The sequence below is a fragment of the Pyxicephalus adspersus genome, chromosome 12 (assembly GCF_032062135.1).
Source record: "Pyxicephalus adspersus chromosome 12, UCB_Pads_2.0, whole genome shotgun sequence".
NCBI classification, from domain to species: Eukaryota; Metazoa; Chordata; class Amphibia; order Anura; family Pyxicephalidae; genus Pyxicephalus; species Pyxicephalus adspersus.
The window spans coordinates 3,492,650-3,514,524 of record NC_092869.1 but is presented as its reverse complement, the minus strand read 5'-3'; the positions used below and the strand labels follow the sequence as shown (position 1 = coordinate 3,514,524).

General features: G+C 43.3%; 1 protein-coding gene and 1 non-coding gene across 2 annotated transcripts; both read right to left on the bottom strand.

Moving 5' to 3' along the window:
* Nucleotides 1–1,138: 1,138 nt before the first annotated feature.
* COPA (COPI coat complex subunit alpha) lies at nucleotides 1,139–21,867 on the bottom strand. Its single transcript, XM_072428674.1, is given in 27 exon segments — nucleotides 1,139–1,428; nucleotides 1,668–1,862; nucleotides 2,374–2,535; nucleotides 3,483–3,593; nucleotides 3,702–3,888; nucleotides 4,173–4,309; nucleotides 4,546–4,614; nucleotides 5,044–5,121; nucleotides 5,675–5,784; nucleotides 5,867–5,950; nucleotides 6,064–6,187; nucleotides 7,257–7,345; nucleotides 7,434–7,529; nucleotides 8,161–8,350; nucleotides 8,652–8,798; nucleotides 9,594–9,771; nucleotides 9,884–10,034; nucleotides 10,862–10,944; nucleotides 12,132–12,267; nucleotides 14,488–14,587; nucleotides 15,540–15,649; nucleotides 18,251–18,360; nucleotides 18,723–18,799; nucleotides 18,890–18,970; nucleotides 19,781–19,854; nucleotides 21,004–21,117; nucleotides 21,733–21,867. Coding segments are annotated over 27 exon segments (3,093 nt in total). The 5' UTR covers nucleotides 21,773–21,867; the 3' UTR covers nucleotides 1,139–1,368.
* On the bottom strand, nucleotides 2,123–2,255 carry LOC140342764 (small nucleolar RNA SNORA84). The gene has a single exon (XR_011923149.1). It is a non-coding gene; the product is annotated as a small nucleolar RNA SNORA84 (small nucleolar RNA).
* Nucleotides 21,868–21,875: the final 8 nt, after the last annotated feature.

Below are 21,875 nucleotides of genomic sequence, written 5' to 3'. Positions count from 1 at the left end.
TATGGAAGGGCAGTGAGTTGTTTGCATGAGAAGCTGCAGCAAGCCAGGTCAAGCAATCATTGTAGACTGGTTGGAGGACATCCAGCATGATTCAGACTGTTCCCGGCCCACATTTTGGATTTTCTGACCACCAAAACGTATCAACACATTTCACCTGCACACGATCAGCTCATGTGGATCCCCCAACTGTTCGAGATTCTGCAGATTTAGTTGGATGCCCGAGGACTCAAGCAATATTCCAGCCAGGCGGTATATATTGTGTTAGTGGGGACCACGCAGAGGCGATGGGAGAACCTGGGAGAGTCCTGGCAAACACGAGCCAGCTGTGGGGGACATAGACTGCAAAGAAGAACACTGGGGGTCGGTTATGGAGGTTCTATGAGTGACATCTGATCTGGGGATGTCACCTAGGGGTCTATCTTGATGCCTGCACCAGGAGACTGTCACTAAGGGGTCTGGTACCAGGTCTATTACTGGTGATATGTCATTAAAGTGCCACTCAGTGTTACTGAGGTCTAGGCTCAATGTCTTCACTGTATTGGTCACTAAGGGGTCTGTCGATGGACGTCTGTACTGGAGGTCTCTTACAGAGGACTGTGCTGGGGGGTCTGTCACTGGATTTTCATACTAGAAGACTGTCACCAAGAGGTCTATCACTGGCGATAGGTTGTTAAGGTGTCTGTCAATGGATGTCTGTACTGGAGATTTAAAACTGAGGGTCTGTCACTGAATGTCTACACTAGGGGGCTATCAAAAAAGTCCACACTGTGGTTCTGTCACTAAAGGGTCTATCACTGAAGTTCATGGAGGGTGTGACACCAAGGTTTATCACTGGTGACATGTCACTAAGGGGTCCAGAGATCTGTATCTGCACTGGAGGTCTTACTTATACCATAACAACTTTCCCGCATATATTCTCAATAAACAAGTCCCCTTATCTTACAAGAATTGCTCCCATAATAATCTCATATGGTTTCTCCTTATGTCTTTTTGTATATAAAATGTGTCTGGTATTTTTAAACATCTATGTATTCCCTGAGGAAATCTGCTTCACTTCCTGTGGGGTCACAACAGGTAAAAAAGGGTAAAACTAAAAGTTTAGGAAGTCTGCAAATAATGAGAAAGAAATGACACAAAATCGTAGTTAAGATGAATTTTATTTCACTTCTAATAATGTAATAGAACATGAGATCATCTTCAGCTGTGTCTTTCTTTGGTCCTAATGGATAGCCATCATCATCATCATCATCATCATCATCATCATCATCATCATCATCATCACAATCGTAAGAAAAGACACGAGAAGCCGAGCAGGAACAAATTACTATATAAGAACAGGTAAAAGGGAGAAAGGGGGTGGATATCTCCTTAACGGAACTGGAGGGGGCTGATCCGCAGACCGATCACATCTTTTCCGATTTCTGTGACCTGCGAGGAAAAAAAAATGTAAGTTAGACACTGAAACCTGCGTAACTCCTCCCAAGTGCCAGCCCACTAGGGGCTGAAGGAGGAGTACAGAGACAGGGCGATATGAGGATTTTAGGAAGCTATGTATGGCACTCAATGGCAACTCCCACGGCATAGGTAGGAAACCCAACTTGGTGATCATTCTATCAATTCTGATATAAAAGCAAGTAAAAAGTCAAAGTCTGCTTCCATTCACTTACTGTAGTGACTCTGCAGGTCTGTCCTTTGTACTCCGGGCTGTAGCAGGCTCCGCTGAGTGGACATTTCTCCACTGGTTTCCCCCGGTAAATGGGCCTGTAGGAGGCAGCACAAATGTCGAAGGGGTTGTGCATGTCGTAGTTGAGCTGGTACGTGTCGGTGAGGTTCTTCTCACATGCTGCTAGGATCTTACGGGTCTGTAGGGAGGACAATGGAAATTAGAATTTGTTCATTTTCAGGGGAACAAGAAACATCTTAAAATAGACTAAACTCAAAGCAAAGATTAGCTAGGTTTCAGGGAAAATTGTTCCTAAGCAGACAGCTGAAAAATATTTTTTAGAAAGAAATAAGACAAAAGTAAGATAATGAACTTCAAATCTGTGAACAGGCTCAGCAAGGTGGGTGGTGTGGCTTCTATGCAAAGTCCTGACAACCCCCAGCGTCTTCCTGTCCTGGTATGTGTCACTGTGACCGGGCTATGGGGAACGCACAGCAAGTCATGCCCCATGCATAAAATCACAGTATTAATGTCTGCCCTTTATTATAAGCTGGAATAGAGTAACGTCATACTGTTCCAGTAACCACAGGGCATGAATAATGTTGACCTTCTCAAGTAGAACTATTGCTTTCCATTAAAAAAGTGTTTCACCTATTTATGGGTATGGTTTTGGAAAGTTGGAAGGTACCAGTTAATCCTTATAGTCTCACCTGCTGTGACACTTCGGGTTTGGGCCCCAGTTCTAGCAGCCGCCTGGCGAATACAGCGGCTGTTTTGAAGTTCTTGAGTTTGAAGAAGAGGTTGACGGCCGTTCTGAGCACCAGGATCATGTGAATGGGCTGCAGGCTGCAGTGTGTGAAGTAGGCTGCCATCTGCAGGGAGAAACATAGAAAGTCAGACTAATATCAAAACCTACACATCGTATGTCATTATAGATACCATTGAAAGTTGTCTGTGTGATAAAGGTAAAAACAAACCAAAAACTGTTCATCTGCCAAAAATCTTGCAAACTGATCATTTCCTGCTCTGAACTTTTATAGGTTACAAGGTTTGCAGCTACCTCGGTGGACAACTTCCTTCATGTTTGACTGCTAGCACAAAGCCTATTTTCCTACAAGGTGTTCTAGGTAAAATTTATATGAAGATTCTAAAATACACATTGTGCAGACATGGCGAACCTTTGCCAGCCCATATCAATGATTTGCAACAACAGGGGAGCAAACAAGTGAAATTATTAGACAACTGGCTGATAGAAGCTGCAGGAGATGAGCAACACTAATGCAACAAAGGATAAAGTGAAAAGGGGAAAATTGGCAGTTACTTCTGATACACGGTGCTTTGGCAAACTGCAGTTAGATTTTAGGTCTCCTTTAATCGTTCCTCGCCCTTTTCTACAGTTAATGTCTAACTCCAGTTTAATGGAAAACATTGAAAACTCAATAATTGCTCTGCACCAGGTAATGTTCTCCCTGTAATACTCACCCTACTTTCAGTACTGCCTCCTCTCTGAATTACCCTGCAATCCAGCTTTGGTCCTTTTTTGGGCTGAATGACATGCAAGGTCATAAAACCCCCACTTCCTGTGTGCCCAGCGTCAAGAACCTGGTCTTTACGGACACATCGGACCGCCCTGGACGCACAGGATATGTCAGTGAGGTCATCAAGAGGTGCTGTTCTATGCTGGAAGAACACAACCTTTAAGATCATGTGACCACACTTTTTTAGGAGTGTGTTCCTGACCTAAAGTGTTGGGAACTTATTTTATTTCCATTTTAGATTTCAGGATTTGTGCTTTCTTGCTATGCCTCTCTCTGCTTACCTCACAGATCCTTTTCTGCTGCTCCAGGGTATCTTTTGGAAGTTTCTTTCGCTCAATTTCCATGGACAATCCTACAATATATTCTCTGCAAATGGTGATCAGTTGCTGAGCCTAAAAAAGGAAGTCAACCAAGAATGAGACTTTTTTTGCTCCAGTTTTGAATATCACAGAATAATATCCCAGCTCCAGGAACACATTCTAGAGAAACTGAACCCTCACCTCGGAGATCTCCTGCTTGTTGTCCACCACAAGAAGGGGAATACTGAGCAGAATCAGGCGGAACTTCTCCACCGCCTCTTCAAACTTGCCAGATGTAGTGAGTTGGTAGCAGAGCTGGAGCCGCTGGATGAGATCGCTGAGCTTCAGACCCACCGCAGGTAGCCCATTCTTCAACCCCGAGTCCTTCCTGCATGGAGAGAATAACATCAGTATATGAAGTCAGCTGACCATGTAACCTGTGAAATACCCTTCCTAAAACCACTGGCTGTCGTCCTGATTTTACTAAGTGCTACCAATGCAGATCTGGAATTCTACCCTCACTGTGACTACTCAAGCTAAATGCTTACAGTGCATGAATTGCTGGATCCAAGCAACAATAACTTTCAGATGAAGGTCATCGATATAAATCCATGTATCTGTTCAAATAGGAAACCAACCCTGCACAGGAGAATGTATAAAGAAATTGCTTACCAGTTACGCTGTGGGTAGCCATACATGGACGGAAGTCCCGGCAAAGCCTGGAAGGTGGTACGTCCTCGGGAAAGCGTATGGAGGAAATGTTGCTTGTATGGACCAAAATTCACCACTCCCACCTGATCATGAAGGAGCTGAGAGGACAGAAGGCAATGTTACTCTCAAAACAACAAACTCCCATAACATCACACTGAGATGTTTAACTTATATTTGGTTGTTACCACGTGCCTCTCCTTGACCAATTCTCATCACCTTACATGCTCCTAACTAGCTGAGCTTGTTTCACAGCCTTCCAATGGAAGGTCCTGCCCATCTGCAGCTCTCTGCCCAGTTACCAGCTTACGGTACCATTTTGGTATTCTGAACTTACCCGCATTGCTGTTTCAAATGAACCGGCCAAGATGTGATCCACAGGAAGCTGGGAATTGTTACACCACATCTGCAATAAACATAAACAGCGTCAATTGATGCCTAGCCGATGACATTTATATACACTTTATACATTATAAGTTCCCCTTATTTTATTCAGATATATGCTTTTTTACAATCACCATATAATTATTAAAACATTACATTGAATATAAAAATATAATACACCTAACCAATGTATTGTGATGAGGAAGCTTGGACAGCACCCGGTGAGCAAGTATTAAACCCTGATAGGCAATCTGCAGGTATTAGTTTGGCACCAAAGTAAATTGCAGATAATTAAAATGAACCCCCACAGCACCAAAAGATTATGCATTGAATTTAAACCTATTGCCTCCTGAAACAAAAGAATAGATTTTCCACATTATCAGTTGGGTCCTCATCGTTTTTTTGTTTTGAATCTGCATGTTACTGTATGCAAACAAAGTTAATGCCTTACCTGTGCTGGGCTGCTGCCCTTGGTGGGTGGCACAAAGAAGCCATCTTCTCCTGTTCCTGATGGGCCAGAGGGAACATCCTAATAAAAGAAATAAAAAATGGATATCAATGACACACAGACTACTGCATTTTGTTTACCCAGTATAAAAAAGGTTTGGGGAACAAATGTCTTGGCGCTGTACAAGCAGAAACAACTCTACACAACAGGAATACAAAAAACATAGACACTCGGCATTTCTTGGAGGATAACTAGTTATGGGTCTATCAGATGACATCCTTCTATCCTCACCCATCTTTGCCTCCCTCCATATGCATACACTGATTTCTTTCCCAATTCTGCTCCTTTACTTGCAAGGATCTTTCCCACATACCGTGAGCAGGGAAAGGAATCTTGGAGGATGTCAATTCTAGGAGTGCAATTACATCAAAAGCAATAGATCATGGCAGCTATGTCTGTGCGGGTTACTAGCATGGCCATGAACTTAGGGGTAGAGAAAAGATAAGCGGTTTCTGTAAAGGAAACTAATGCTGTGACAAAGAGGAAAATTTGAGTAACGTCTGGCTATGCAGTTTAATCTGCATAACCCAAACAAACTGTCTACTTAGCAATCCTGACTTCTAAGGACTCTCACCAATTCAGGGGGAAGATCCAGATCTTCTTCCACGTCCCATCCACCACCTTCTTCCTGTCCCTTTCCAGGAGCCTCATCTCCAAATGTGTCTCCTGCATCCACAAAGCCATCTAAAAGTGAACAAGAGAAGTGTTTTAGGACAAGTTTATACTGACAATTGAGGAAAAACCAAGACTTTGACAACTGCTTTACCTTCATCCAACTGAAGCTCAGCGTCTTCTCCCCAGCCTTCTCCTCCCACAGTTTCTATGTCGATATCTGCTGCCAAACCTTTGGCTATGAGAAACAGATAGATAAAGTGTGAAAGGAGTCTGATTTAATGCAGACAACCATTACTGGCCTTTACATTGCTCTTCTGAGCCTTTATTTAAATTTGAATTAACGCTTACCTTTACTTGCTATGGTTCCTTCAAAGAAGCCTTTGGACACAGTCAGCAGAGGCCAGTTGGTATCTAGTGGCATAACTGGAGGAGGTGGCAGCAGAAGTTTTGCATCTGGATCTACTTCTGGGATCTATTAAATGTGATGGTAAACTAGTCAGATGACAAAGAATGTACTTTGATGTAAGCCAGCTGGGCCTCTCCTAAATAAGTGAGAGTTCCTGTTATTTTTGGTGGAAGTGGACACTGTTGGTCGCAGGGATCAGTTTAAAGTACAAGAGGGCGCTGTTTGTGTCTGGAGAAAAAGAAGTTTAAGTTCCAGATAAGGAAGGGATTTCTTCACTTTAGGGTCTGTGAAAATGTGGAATCAGCTCCCTCAGGAAGTAGTTTCAGCTACTACTATAGATTGCTTTAACCTCCCTGGCGGTATTACCGAGTGTGGCTCGGGGTTAATTTTCAGTGCCAAAAGCAATAACCCTCAGCCACACTCAGGGTGGAATTGCCAGGGAGTTTTAAAGTCTTACCTTCTTCCCACGTTCCAGCAGCGTCCTCCAGCGATGCCCGGCATCTGCTGGCATTGCCAGGCTACACAAATCTCAGCTGGTGAGAACATTGGGGATGCAAGCCAAGAGGAAGCAGATGCCGGCCAGGCAGGACTGTGGGGATGGTAGGCGGGAATAGGCAGGAAATTTAAATAATTTTACATTTAAAAATACTCATTCATACCGCTAGGGAGGTTAAGAAAAAGCTGGATGATTTCTAGAAGCACAGAATATAACTGGGTATTAAGGCTTTAAAGTAAAGATAACAGTGACTGATGATCCAGGGAACATCCAATTGCCTCATGGTTTCAGGAAGGAATTTTTTTCCCATTGAAGCAAATTGTACCCGGGGTTTTTTTTGCCTTCCTCTGGATCAACTGTGTCTATAGGGTTTTATATGTGGGATATGTTTATTTCCCTAGTGGTCGAACTTGATGTCTTTTTTCAACTTGACTTAGTAACATCTAATCACACCATTGTAAGGTGGGAAAAATATCAGCAGACAGCAATATAGAATAAAGTACTGTATATTTGATTGTCAAAGGTAAGATAAGTACCTTCCCTGAGAAATGGCATGCAGACTGCAAGACATCATCTGGTGTAAGAAATGAAGAAGAATGTATATATAAGAAGTATTTAATAAAATAACACAACACTTACAATTTCCTTCTCTGGGTCAAAGGATTCCCGCAGTTTCTCTTCCTCATCCGTAATGCCATGTGTGGCTGCAGTCAGATAAGCCAGGGATTCTGCATAAATGGAAAGAAATACTTTCAATCTCAGAAACCTGAATAAATAGAATGGAGTAGGGAAAATATTAAGGGAGGCTGGACTTACTCTGCCCGCAGTTCTTGAGGATCCTCACTCTCTCATCAATATCTCCCAGGTACAGGGCATTCTGGTACTGCCCGCTCATGTCCTTACGGATCTCAGCTGTAACATTACACATAAAAGAAGATAGAATGAAATAGAAAACCAATAATATTCTGACCCACAAGAGTCAGCTGTGCATCCAAGCTTAACAGCAATTTACTTTGATGAATAAAAGATCTACTTCTGCAGATAATAGGATTGTGAAGTAGTTTTCACTAACCATAGTTGTCTAAATTGGGATCTATTCTTCAGGATGTTGGTAATTAGATTTATTGCAGCTATAGGGGGATGCGCTAGGTGCCAAAGTTACTACAGCATACAATCACTTCATACAATTATGTGCATTTAAATTTGTGCTAACAGTTTAGGGGAAGACACTTATTTTTTCCAACACGACTGCGCCCTTGTGTTCAGAGCCAGCTCCATGTGGAGAAAAGTGAGTGTCCTTAGCTCAAACGTACTGAAAACCTTTTGGGATGAGCTGCAAGCCTGGTTTTATTAGACTTGACCCAGCAAATTGTTTTAGTAATGAAATATCCAACAACCTTATATAGATATTATGATCAGGCGATTCCATTCTCTTTCCTATGGCCAAGTACCTTACCGACCCTAAGGTGCCCACCCAAGGTAAATACCATATGAAGTCAAGAGCTGATCCTGTAACAGGAAGACATATGTGGTCATCCCTTACCGATCTTCATCATTTTGCGTAGTTTCTCCAGATTTCCAGTAATAAGATAAAGGAAGGAGAGCTTATCGAAATTCTTGGTGCGCTGGTAGCACATTTCTACGATCTGATGGTTGCCCTGCAGCAAGGCCACCTCGCCCAGCTTCTCCCAGCAGCTCTTGTCATCCAAAGCCTTTGCAGCTTCTAAAGCAATCTGTGGTGAGGGGATAAACATTATTACTGATCCTGGAACCAGATCACCAGTCATATCAAGGTGCAGAACTATCATGAAGTAATTTCCTGAGATTTTCCCTTTTTAGGGCAAAGCATTTTACAGCACAGGTTCTCATTAAAGCAAACCTGTTACTCTATATGTTATGGGTAAATCACAACGGTAAGTTACAACAGAAAACAGTCATCTTCCAGTGTACACAGACCTTACAGAACCTTCCAGAGAAACACTTATAAATTAGGTGAAAGTAAAATGTGTGAACAACTTGGTAAAAATAACAAACCTCAATATTTCCACACTCCAGAGCCAGGCTGAACCGTGTCTTTTCATCTTTTACAAAGTGCAATGCCACCTCGGGGTAACCTTTCTTCTGCAAGTAAGCAATGATTGACTGTCCTACCAGCTTGGCCTTTCTCACCATGTGCAGCACCTGGGAAGGGAGATAAAGATGGATTATCAGTACAGACATAATGCTGGAAGTACTCAGTTCAGCTTAAGCAAGAAGATCATTCAAAATAGAGAGGAGCAGCTAACAAAACCAAATTGTACAACTGTTTCCGTCACACTACATGGTACCTCGAAAGAGAATTAACAAATGACCCCTCTATTGTTATGTAACTTCTAGTTCGGTCTATTTTACTGTAATACCATTAATGTGACAAGTATTGACCTATTTCAGGGTTTATCATAAAAACATGTGTAATGTTTACTCTAACGTTGCAAATGTTATATCGTCCATTTTGTTTTCTTTTATTCATGTTTGCTGGTTGTGAAATACAAAAGAAATGTCCCATTTATTTTTATACTGTTAACCTTATTATAAATATATTTAAAAATAAATAAAAAATAGAGATGAGCATAGTGTGTAATTTACTCATTGGGATAGCAGTGGGAGCCAAGGCTCGGACCTTACTAAATACTACAGTCAGCAAATGTGGAATGTTGAATCTAAGAGAATACCTGTTGGTTCCCAGTTCAAGACGCTCTCTTTAAAATCAAGAAAATATGCAAATCATAGGGTTTAATATTTGCAATATTTATACCTTTCACCTGTAGTAAATATCAGGTGCTTACAGGTTTCTAATTTCACTGGCAAATCTAACCTACTACACTAATATACAATTCTGGGGGGGGAGAGCATCCCTGACCGGGTCCTAGAAAGCAGACTTTGATGGATTGAACTCCACCCAGAGGCTAGACCTATATACATATAGTATGTGCTTACCTCATCATACTTCCTATTAATCAGGGCCAGTTTGAATTTAAATTCTGTAGGGTCAATGGTGAGCACCCGTGGGCGGCACTCCCGGTCCAGACAGTAGACGTTGTTACCCTTCACGCGGGTGATGTAGATGGGCAGATCCAAGGTACGGATGATGCCATGGTCACTGAAAACACTACACCTATTGGGTTTTTCTATATTTTGGAAACTCAAGAAGAAACCAGCTTCGATCCCTCACACAGGATCAGATTTTGGTGGAAAGGCACCACAAGCATGCCTTGTTTCTGTCTCACCTTCTAAGCTGCATGACGGCCACATCCTTGGAGCTGTTGAAATCCAGCTGGCGGAGGAAACGGTCTTTGACCTAGTACAGGATATTCCCGTGGACGGCATAGGCTGGCCGTTCCCTTTCCAGCTTAAACACAATCATTCCTCCGTCGTGTCCTAGTGGATGAGAGGCAAATCTTAACAGGGCTATCGAAAACTCCTTATTGAATGAAGAGAATATCATGGATTGTCTATAGGAGCTTTAATATGCCAACTGGCAGGTGGTCAAGTTTTATTATTACACAGTATTTATATAGCACCTACATAATATGCATCTCTGTACAAAGTCAGTAGTCATGTTACTAGCAGTCCCTCAAAGGAGCTTACAATCTAATGTCCCTACTATAGTCATAAGACATTCATACAATCTAAAGTCGATTTTGGGGGGAAGCCAATTAACCCAACTGCATGTTTTTGGAATGTGGGAGGAAACCGGAGCACCCGGAGGAATGCAAACATGGAGAGGACCTGCAAACTCCATGATAGTGTTCTTACCAGGATTCGAACCTGGGACCTAGCGCTGCAAAGGCCAGAGTGCTAGCCACTAAGCCACCGTGCTGCAAGCATAATTAACATATGACTCAACAGCAACACAAAGTTCTCACCAACACCTTTTATGCTGAGCTGCTTCTTCCATGGGCCTTACAGTATATGGGCCTTACAAAAAAACCAGCACGCTCCGTACACAAGGTTTGAACTTCCGCACCTAATATAGGCTGTGACACACAAGCACTACATCCCACAAAGCAATGCAGTGTTCTCCCCAGTACTTTTTAGCTGGGCGCACCACTGGGCACTTTTCAATAAACCCCCCAGCTGTTTTAGGGTGGTTACTAAAAAGTTGGGTCATAATACAGAAGCCACCACCAACCTTAAAAATATTTCTGGGGAGAATACTGGATTCAAAAACACTGGCAACAAATATAAATCAAGGTTAACTTTACCTGCTGCAAACAGGTTAAGATTGGGATGAGCAGCCAGAACCCAAAAGCGATCGTGGTCTCTGCGGAAGGTCTGGACTCCGGTTCTATAAAGATAAAACATGGACCAGATGAACTTACGAGTATCCCAGCATTTGGAAATGCGAGAAGAATAAAGCAAGGAGGTGCTATGCCTAGAGAAATGAAGGATGTCTGCGAGTACCGGGTGTTCCCACCGTGTACCGGGTGTTCTCTAAAAGCTTTAACATACGGTTCAAAACGAAAGCATTTCAGTACAGCGTTCTCCCCAGCTCTTTTTAGCTGAGCACATCACCCGGCATTTTTCAGTAACCGTCAGGCTATTTTTGGGTGGTTACCGAAACGTTGAATCACAATATAGGGGCTGCTACCCACCCTCAAGAATCTGGGAAAACTGAAATAGAACTGCAATGGTTCTGCTGTCAAAAACACCTATCTGTACCAATACAGGTCCAGATCTGTAAAGCTGCTAGTGCCCAGATGTATTTTGCACCCCAATTTAAATCCTGCTGATTTGTAGAGCACAGAAACCCCCCCCAAGTTTTGTTATGATATACAAAACACTAAAGACAGCCAAGTACAACCGAGAACAGATGGCATATGGCTGCATATCTCCAAACAGGAAAGGCTACAGAAAAATCAGATGCAGCGCAGATGGAGAAAAGCTTGAACATGTCTTTAGAGTAAACAGAGTATTGCACTAACCACTCACATCTTCGATCTCAGAGAATATAAAAAAAAGTCTTAAACTTATGCAAGGATTTGTATATTGTATTCTCACAGTCCTGCAATTTGCACATCCCTGTCTAGCAGGGAAGGAGACCTGATTTTGTATCTACACCAACTGGATAGATGGGCTCATCTCACTGTCACTGCTCTTTCCTATCAGTGTGCAGATGCTGCAGGTGACATACACTGGTGGGTGGGGGACCTTTAAAAAAATATTACACACAAGCACTTAAAGCTGGACTCCATGCAGGTATATTAATGAAGCTTGGTATTTGTTATTACATCGATGAGATCATCTGCTGTGTCTTCTTTCACTGTCCGGTCACTGGGTGGGCTAAATACAAATTCCAGTCTCCTTCCCTGCCTGACAGGGCTGTGCAATTTTCAGGGCTGTGTGGTTACCAATATACAAATCCTTCCATGGATAAAACACCTCACTTGGAGGCCTTATGTATTTTTCTGTGTAGTTATTGGTTTGCCTGGAGTTCGGCTTCCCATCTTATTAAAGTCGTCAGTGACGCCTCACCTCTTGGACATATCCCAGACGCGGATGCTCTTATCTTCAGAATTACTCAGGATCAGCTCCTGACGAGGGTGAAAGACGGCGCAGGAGACGTTGTTGTAATGTCCGCGGCAAGTGTCCACTTCCCAGGCCTTGGATTCTGTGGATGGAGGAAAAGAATGACAGAAGTCAGATGGTTGGATACAAAGAAAATTGTATTAAGCTTCAAGGTCAAGACTCCTTGTTCTACATCTTTATGGCCGGCTTGGAAATGCGTCCTAAAACTGTATCTGAATTTATTCAATTTCAGCTATAATGTAAAATATTGCTGGCTATCTAACCAACAGAGAGTGAAGGGGATCATAAGTGGCAACTGCAGAAGTCAAATAAGAAGCTATAGGTGCTGTTTAAAGGGTCAGTCCAACCAAAAGCACAATTTCTGGTAAATACCGCTAAATTAATTAATTGCTACAGTAAAGAAGTGCCTATGATGAGGATATCTGATCTCCTAGTGATGCCATCAATGATCATGTAAGACAGGCAGATTATGGCTGGTAGGAGAGACCAGCAAGGTGCTGCAAATAACTTTGTGCTGTAAATAGTAAGCTGGCTCTTTGGATAAACCGCATTTGCATGCAGACCACACCAGGCTATATGAAAACAGAAAAGGGAAGCAACTATTACTTTTCATGTACAGCCTACAAAATGAAAGGCTTATATCCGAGAGGTCTATAGCAGAGTATAAAGAATATTTGGATGGATTAGCCTATATTTTTTACAGTAGGCTGCAAGGCATGCTTGGAGTTGAGATTCTAAAACATAGAAAATAGTCCAGGTATTGTATTAGCTGAAAGCTCTTACTGCAGACCTCTCATACAAGCCAGAAAGCAGAAGATCCTTGGCTAGCATTAAAAAAAGCAAGCACTGGGTGTCATGACCAAAGCTGTCTGTTGAGGTTCCTGCTCATTCATGAGAGCATTTGTCAGCGTTTTCCTCTGTAGTACATAGCGTAGCGATTAAAGGACTGTGGTTCATGGTAAAAGCAGAGCTTTACATCTATATTTGTTACTAGGCGTTCAGTTTATTCGATGGATTGGGTGGGCCAAACACTCCGCCCCTTTCCCAGTTCAGGATTTGGGGATGGCTATGCAGCACCTGCCAATTCCCAAATAAAGGAAGTGTGTCTAGGTTGGAGTTGGCGCCTGAGGCCAGGTGTGGCTCAGGGAGACAGAGCGAGGAGAGGGCTGAACACCTGAGCAGATGCGAGCACTCAGGGGTGCTAACCAGACAGACCAGATTTGCAGAGAAGACTCATGAAGTCAGTGGAGAGCACCCCTGTAGCAGAGGCTGCAAACCCCGAGTTAAAGGACTGTCACTGCCAATGGGATTAATATTAGTGCTGTAAACTTGTACTTTCTACTAATATTTGTGCTGAAGAAAAGCAAAGTTTAACTTTCCTGTATGCTCATGAAAGCTTTTTTGCTTTTAAAAAGTTTTTAGGCTGCACGGCTGTGTCCTGGATGCATTGATTCCGTTTCCCCTGGATCTATTAAAAAGTTACGTATTATCTACTGGAAATAAATCCAGACATAGATTCCAGGATCTGAGGAAGCTACTTGGCGAGTAGTAAATCGCCATTAACATCTTTCGCCAATGAGTTGTTATCCTCATGCTGACAAGATCCCTTTCAGATCTGGCAGGGAGAAGAATGTGGCCCTTTCCTGGGCTCCATGGAAGTAAACCCAAGAAGGGGCAAGTATATAACTTTACACCCAAAGGTTGAACTTAAGTGTTTAAGGGAATGCGGGGGGACACTTTTATTAGATGGACCTTAAAGGGCCAGCTGTTAGGCAGATATTAAAGGAAGACTCTAGCTCAATCACACAATCACATGACCATCTATCACACAAACACCACAGCAGTGCACAGACCCCTTGGTAGTTTTACTGGAAGACACACAGTTACTGACAGGACACAACAGGTAAAGACCCTCCCCATAGGACAAGCACCATCCTTTGGTGAAGGGCTTATCACAAATGCCTGCTGTATAAAAGACAACACAGCCCCACAGAAAAGACACAGGGTAGTCACGCACGGACAGGGACAAACACATGCAGGCAGAAACCACCATGTACAGAGAACTGGCCTGCACAGGCTGTGAAAACCTCTGGAAAAGATACAAAGAGGACTCTGTGTTAAATCACAAGCCAATGTATCCCCCTCCCATTATTGTCTTAACCAAAACATTGATCATTTCTAACAGCAGCCAATCAGAAATCATTCTACGTCAGCAAGACCTCAGCAGAGTGAATTCTGATTGGTCACTACAGATAAATGCATTTGATTGAATGAAGGTTATGAGTGTGATGGAGCCACTTACCGTTCATTCTCCAGATCTTCACCTGCCGGTCATCGGCTCCTGAGACAATGAGGGGCATGGTGGGGTGGAATGCAGCCCAGTTTACACCACGATCATGACCCTAATTGGGGAAAAAAAAAATCCCAAAAACAAATTAGTAATGAAGCACTTCATCTAAATTCCAACTGGGCAGTCATAATATTGTACAGCTATGCACTACAACTATTGATCCACCTAATTTTGTTGAGACCTCAAAGCGGCTAGTTATGTTGATATTTCTGCCCTATGGACTACTAACGACACCCACCGGAGGTAGATCCTGCCTATTAACTTCCCCAAGTACCTACCCCCCCCAGCGATCATCTAAAACTAGTCATCAGTATTGCCTATGATCTCTTTGCATCATGTTGCATTCCCCATTATGGTTTGCTATGCCTTTGCCCTGACCGATTTGTGTGCATGCAGCCATCTTGGTAATGGCAGGGCTTTGCTTTCTCATATCAGAGCCTCCAGCAAGGAGAACAGTGAGCAAAACAGTAGTGACATCACCAAATCTTCCCCCAATTTCCTTTGAGACTATAAATTAGAAGCAGCATTGCCTTGGATCTCATGCACGAGATCTACAGCTATGAGAATTTAGATACCCTCATTAACCAGAAGAATTTTAATCGTCTTAGATTCCAGGTTAGAATCTTGGTCAGGACACTATCTGTATGGATCGTTGTAACTTCTCCTAGTGTGGCGCATTGTTTTCCTCCCACATATTAAAAACATGTAGGTAGGTTAACTGGCTTCCCTCAAAAATAGGTCTTAAAATGCATTAACATAGGATTATGGTAGGGACATTAGATTGACAGTCCTTTTAAAGGGCAGATAGTCACATGACTATGGACTTTTGGCACTGTGAAATACGTTGGAGCGATATAAATACAAGTTAATAATAATAATCTAAATTCCTCGCTTTTTCCAAAATTGTCAATCTTTTAACATTCTCTTTTATAATTCTCTCATCTGTTCTGCTTCTAGGGTTCCCATGGTTCAATACACACAAAGAAACAACAGATGCTCAGTACCTCCAGAACATGTTTCACCACCGCGTCGGTGGTCCCAAACAAATCTACTCCGGTGATTCCACGGACATCGGAGTCCACCGCTCCGGGTGAAAGGTTCTTTTTACGCAGGCCTTTCCGTGAGATGCAGAAGAGACAAAAGAGTTAACATACAGAAATACAAAACGTCCTTACATTTACTGCAGAACATAAGACAACTACAACGATGTCCACATCCAGAACCTGGGGGTATTGTGCATACAATTACTATAAATACCAAAGAGGGTAACTGCTGCAGTGGGATCATAAAGGGGATCTCTTTCTAAGGGTTATTTTTGGGGTACAGAAAAAAAAATGGTCAAGGGAACCAGGGTGAAACCACGATTATCCATGTACTGGTGTTCAGCCTAACCACTTGATTTTTTTCTTTTTTGTTCAAATGATCCACATTAAGATCTTACCATATACCAACAGAAGAGGGTCGCCTGTCATTACGTTGGCCTTTTGTGGTGAGCATTGCTAACACAGACTAAGGCATACGGGAGCAGCTTTATTTTGAATACATGTCAAAGTGACCCATTTTGGGGCAAACTGAAAGGTTCCTATAGCTGCCCTTCTTGCAGCTGCATATACTCACCTATTCACTCACCAGTCTGCTCTGTAAGCTCTTTCCCCGATGCCATGTGACAGTGCCAGGGCAATCACCAGACACCCCAATTCTTTTACACGGGAAGAGAGCCACATGTTCACCAACACCCAGAGGTACTTACCTTAGCACGTAGTGGGCAAACAATGCATCCTGGAAAGGTAAGTATATGCAGTTGGAGAAAAAGTTATGAACAGGGGTAACTAAAAAAAACTTTTCACTTTGCCCTAAATGGGTTCACTTTAAGGGCTTGATTGTAATCAATTCTATATTATCACATGTGTCCAAGACAAAAGAACACCAGGCCAGTTTGGCCTTTAGAATTCCGATGATCTACACCAATCTTCTCCATGGGATGAGATGACCACAAAATGGTAGATGAGCTGCGGAATTAGAATGTAGCCAAGTTCTGCTGGACAAAGCAGCAGCATGAGTGGAAAATATCTGAGACTGCACAAATGAAGAGGGCAGGAAGGACACTTAGGATGGACCAGTGTGTGGTACAAACTTAGGAGGCCATTCAGAATGAATTAGGTGGAGTGGCATCTGTAGACAATACGAGTTAGGCATGCATAGGACTATGGCCACAAAAAGGAATTGAATTAGTTCAGAGAAGCACTGGGGTAAAGAAAGTGTAGGACAAGGGCATGCTGGGAGTTTTAGTTTCCTCATAGCTGGTAAGATGAAAATGGATAATGCTGGCCGGTGAAAAAGACTTTGCTGTCCCTGGAGTAAAAGAAGCTGACGCTTTGTTCCCTGTTTAGGTCTGCTGATTAAAACCAAATTAATAAAGCGATTCCCTGGTTTAGTTAGTCATAAAGCAGTCCATTTTATAGCTTATATACAGTAAAATCCATTAATAGCCTATTACAATGCAGCAATAAATAGAACAGGGAAGCCATTCTTGTTTCAGAGTTTAGTAGTTCAAAGACCTGGAGACGACATGCAGCTCACACACTTAAACCAAACACACGGCATGCTTCTGGAGTCATAAAGAGAAGGAAGACAACAGCACAGAGGAGAGCAACAATCCCTCCAAGTTCATATAGACAGAGATTGGTTGAGATGGGCTCAGTCTCTGCCCTCTCACACCATCTTTGCTGTCGACTGGTCTGATCTGCCGTGTGCTTTAAAATAGGCTGCCGCAACCCAACTCAGAACTGCAGGAGGAAGAGAGAGATAGAAGACTGGGGAGGGATTTACAGCCACCTAACTTTGGACCAATGCTAAGATAATACAGATGTAATGGGTAACCCCACCCCATGAGGGACAGAAAGTTTAAAGATTGCTAAAAGTTACTGAACAGTGATATTCAGGTTACCGGTGAGGTAACAGAGTTCAGTCCCCCAGTCATCCCTATCCTCTGGGATGGTAAAGGTAATATAGACCTTTATTGGAGTCCCTGTGGTCTCGATCAGCTTTGTGTGTCCACAGCCACTCCTGGTACATTCTTCATATTCAAAAAAGACTAAAACTAAAAACTTTCTAAGAATAGCTACTAGGGGAACCCCATGGCAGTATTACATTATTCCTGAAAACATGGGCATGTTCAGTGTTCTCTCTAGACTCTTTTAGCTGGGAGCACCACCAAGCACTTTTCAGTAACCACCCGGCTATTTTTGGGAGATTACTGAAGAGTTGGGTCACAATATAGGGTCTGCCAATCGCCTACAATTTTTTCCCACCCAGCTTTTTAAAGAATTCTGGATTTATGTTTATGGTAGCTGTTCTAGAGAGTGATTGCATGCCACTGGACACCACTCCACTGGAAGAACTATAAAGGTCCCTGATGCACACCTGAAGACAGGTAACACCACTGAAATCCCTAACACTTATTGAACATGGCAGTATAAGGGATGTGTTCTCCCCAGCCACTTTTACACAGGGGCAGCCACCTGCCTAAACTTTCTTAAAAAAAAAAAAAAAAAAGTCTGGGTTGAACACTGCTACCTCTGCAAAACTAAGTGGAAATCATAATCATATTATGCCCTTTGAGGTTTAACCAATCCCCTGTCCTCTCAATCTCCTCTGCTGCAGTTCTGAAAAGGTTGCCGATGCCCATGGTACCCCCTTGACCTGGGCAGCTCACCAGAAATATCCCAAACGCGCACTGTCTGGTCCAAGCTGGCAGAAACTACCAGATCTTCCGATGGGTGGAACTGGGCGCACATTACGTAGTGGTTGTGACCCGTCAGAACACTGCGGAGGGAAAAAGGAAAAAAGAAATTAATATGCTGCAAACTAATAATAAATAAAAATATATATAATAAAATGAATTGATTCTTTTTTAGAAAGTCATAACTAATTTCAGTTAAAGGGCGAGTCCATCTAAGGAATGGAAAATTACTACCGCCTTTAATACTGTAGGAGCTTTGGACAATTTGTGGGGTTCCCAGCTCCACCCTCCTGCTGTAACCCTTACAGCGGGGTTGTTATTTTGCTGCCAGTTTTACATTAAACCTGAGCTCCTGGCAAAAAGTTCAATACAAATAAAGGAGCCTTCAACCACAAGTACCAGATTCACACAGACAGACACTTTTAGGTTTAAAGTTTTTGTTTACCAGACACAAGTGCGAGACTGCCAGTTCCAGATCCGGATGGTTTGATCGTCGGAGGCACTGAGGATCCAGGGGTATTCCTACAATACAAGCAGAAGAGGCATCAGTACTAATGATACCCTGCCTCGTGTATTCTCCTAACGCTGCTCCTGTCACATCCCTCTACTTACATGATGGAAGAAGGTGGTGCGGATGTAATCTAGGTGACCCAGCAGAGTGAACAGACAACGTCGCAGTTTATAATTCCAGACCTGGGGATGAAAGGAGAACCCGATCAGCTCGGCCATAGAGACAAGTAGATCTGTCTGTATTTGTGTCCTGAGGATCTTTTATTGGTTGGGCACAAGGATTGCTAATTCCTCAGATGAACAAAACCAGAAACATTAAATAGAAGAACAATTCAGCTTTTTATTATATGGCTTTCCATGAAAATGCTAATAGAAGAGATGTGCTGAGAGATAACAGAAGATGATAATAGGGCTGGTTGATGGCGCCATATCCACATACTGAGCAATGATACCTATACAGCTGTGACATGATACCGGGCCATGATCAGCAATTTTAGTTTCCAGTAGTGACCAGGCTTAAGCCTTAAACTGAGAAATGGTTGGATTTTGTCACAGGCTCGCTATAGTTCTCTATGAACCTGATAAGCCCCACCAGTCTGCTTGCATGTATTTCTGTAATCAGCTAAATTGGGTCTTTTTAGGTCGGCCAATCGGGAGCAGAAGGTTTCACCCATTGCTCCGTCCAGCACATAGCTTTGCTGGAGGCGGCCATCACCCTGGGCACAAGCTATACACAGACTTAATGGTCTGCTGGTACTTTTAATAAACTTCTACATTTACCCTTTTGCCATTCAACAAGCTTCAGTATAAAACTTGTACTACTACAGACCACCAGGCCTGTGTATGCCCAGGGTGATGGCCGTGTGCAGAACAGAGCAATGGGTGAAACCTTCTGCACACTGATTCCTATACAGTGATGGCCGACCTAAGAAAGACCCCGTTCAGCTGTTCAGAGAACTAGATGTGAAAAGCAATAATAAAGACAACTCTCACCTTGATCTTGTAGTCATCTCCCCCGGAGACAAACAATGGCTGCTGCTTATGAAAATCAATACCACGGACTGGGCCTAGAACAACAAAGATGGCGGTTAGTGGAAAAAAGACCCCAAGCATGCTTTAGGTGAAGTACATCGCCAGATGAAAATAAAGATTTGCCTGAGGAGTCCTAGATGTATGAAGACATTGCAGAGCGGTGATCACTATGGCTGTGCACTGTGACAATGGGGGTTCGTTGTGTTAGGGAAGCCAATCACATGAACGGTGCTGATAATGGCCGGGCATTAAGCTGTAGTGAGGCGAGAGGAATTTGGTGGCTAATAATAATGAATGGCAACCCAGCACACCGACAGGTCCAGTGCATTGCTGAAAGAGGCTTTATTGAAATGTAGGAGACACTAAAGATGAATTTAAGTCAAACAAACTTTATACAGGTAATCCCCGGGTTACATACGAGATAAGCGCTTTAGGTTTGTTCTTAAGTTGAATTTGTATGTAAGTCAGAACAGGTACATTATTTTAATAAATGCAATGCAACATATTATTAGACAGCGAGGTGTCAGTTACTGTATAAAATCCTCACTGTGGGTTAATCACAAAGCAAAAAAAAACTTTATGGAGCCTAGACATTTATTAACTTCTGGAGCTGTGCTTTGATATGCAAAAAGAAACAACTGCAGAGTTTGGTCATTAAAGAGTTACAAGATGATACAGAAAGCGCTCAGTCCCCTAAGATCACCCTCAACCTCAGCTGTGTTTAGCAAAAGATTTCTTCTGCAAGTCATGCAAACTACCCCTCCTCCCCTCCGCTCAGTCCTGCACACAAACAAGCAGGGAAGCCCCGTTCGTATCTGAGTCGTCCGTATGTCGGATGTCCTTAACTTCGGGATTACCTGTACCAGAGATATGTACCTGGCACTGCTTTACTGAAAGCTGCATAGAGTCTTCCAAACCATAGGGGGGCGATCTATAATTTATGTAGAACTGTTCCTATATGGACACAGACGCCAGGGGCGCCATCCCTCCCGCCAATGATAGGGGGCGCCTTTCCTCTCACCAACACCTAACAAGGTACAGCCAGGTGGAAAAGGAACCTGGAGGGGATGATTCTGATATGACAATGAATGGAGGGGCCGCCAGCTCCTGGGGTTTAAGGACCTTGGGGGTTGTTGGACCAAGGAGGAGTTTCCTGATTGGCTGTACAAGGCTTCATTTCTTACCATCGTGTTCATCGAACTTGTCTATGAGGGTGCACATGCGGTAATCCCACAGCTGGATGACGCCGTTGTGCAGGCTGGTGAGCACCCATGGTCGCTTGGGGTGAAAGCTCAGACCTGGCAGTGAAAGAAGAAAGATTGCAGATCAGTGAATCAATACAGATTATAGATCGGGGAAAGATTCACAACCCGTCAGGGTATTTATACGCTGCTAGGGAGACTTCACTTCCTGTCCCAGACACACAACAGGAAATGAGAAGAAATCTATAAAGGGAGAGTTGTCACTTCTCCAGAGTTACCATTGGAGGATTTCCCTTTATTTATTGCTCAGAATGTTGGATTTGCCCCCTCGCTTTGTCATGTGACAGGGGCAACTCAGTACGATGTCATCAGTCTACTGCAGGCAAGAGGAAGCATTTCCTCAGTCACCTTTCCCCCAAGGAGCTCACATTATATTCTCAGGGCGAGGGGAAGACTTTGCTTCTTTTTTTTTAACCAAAAACAAATTGTCTATGGCTGAGATTGGCATGCGGGGCCCGGGTATGAGGCCTGGGGAAGGAAGGGGCATTTATGGGGCCCCTGGTGAACTACAAGTCCAATACTGTGGAGAGGAATCAGGCTGGGCCTTTTAAGTTCTTAGCAGGCCCTGCAGCCACATTCACCCCCTTCCATTATTTATCTTCTATATGCAGACTCCTGGGGTCCCCTCTAGTTACCCCCAAGCCCCCTTACCCTTCACCCGGGCGGACTTAGTCTCGAATTTAGTCAGCATCTCCCCGACCGGCCGTCACACGTCAGCCCTGATTGTCCCGGAAGTGCCGCGTTGGACGGCTAGTTCCTTCTTGCGCAAGCGCAGACTAGCCACACCCACATCC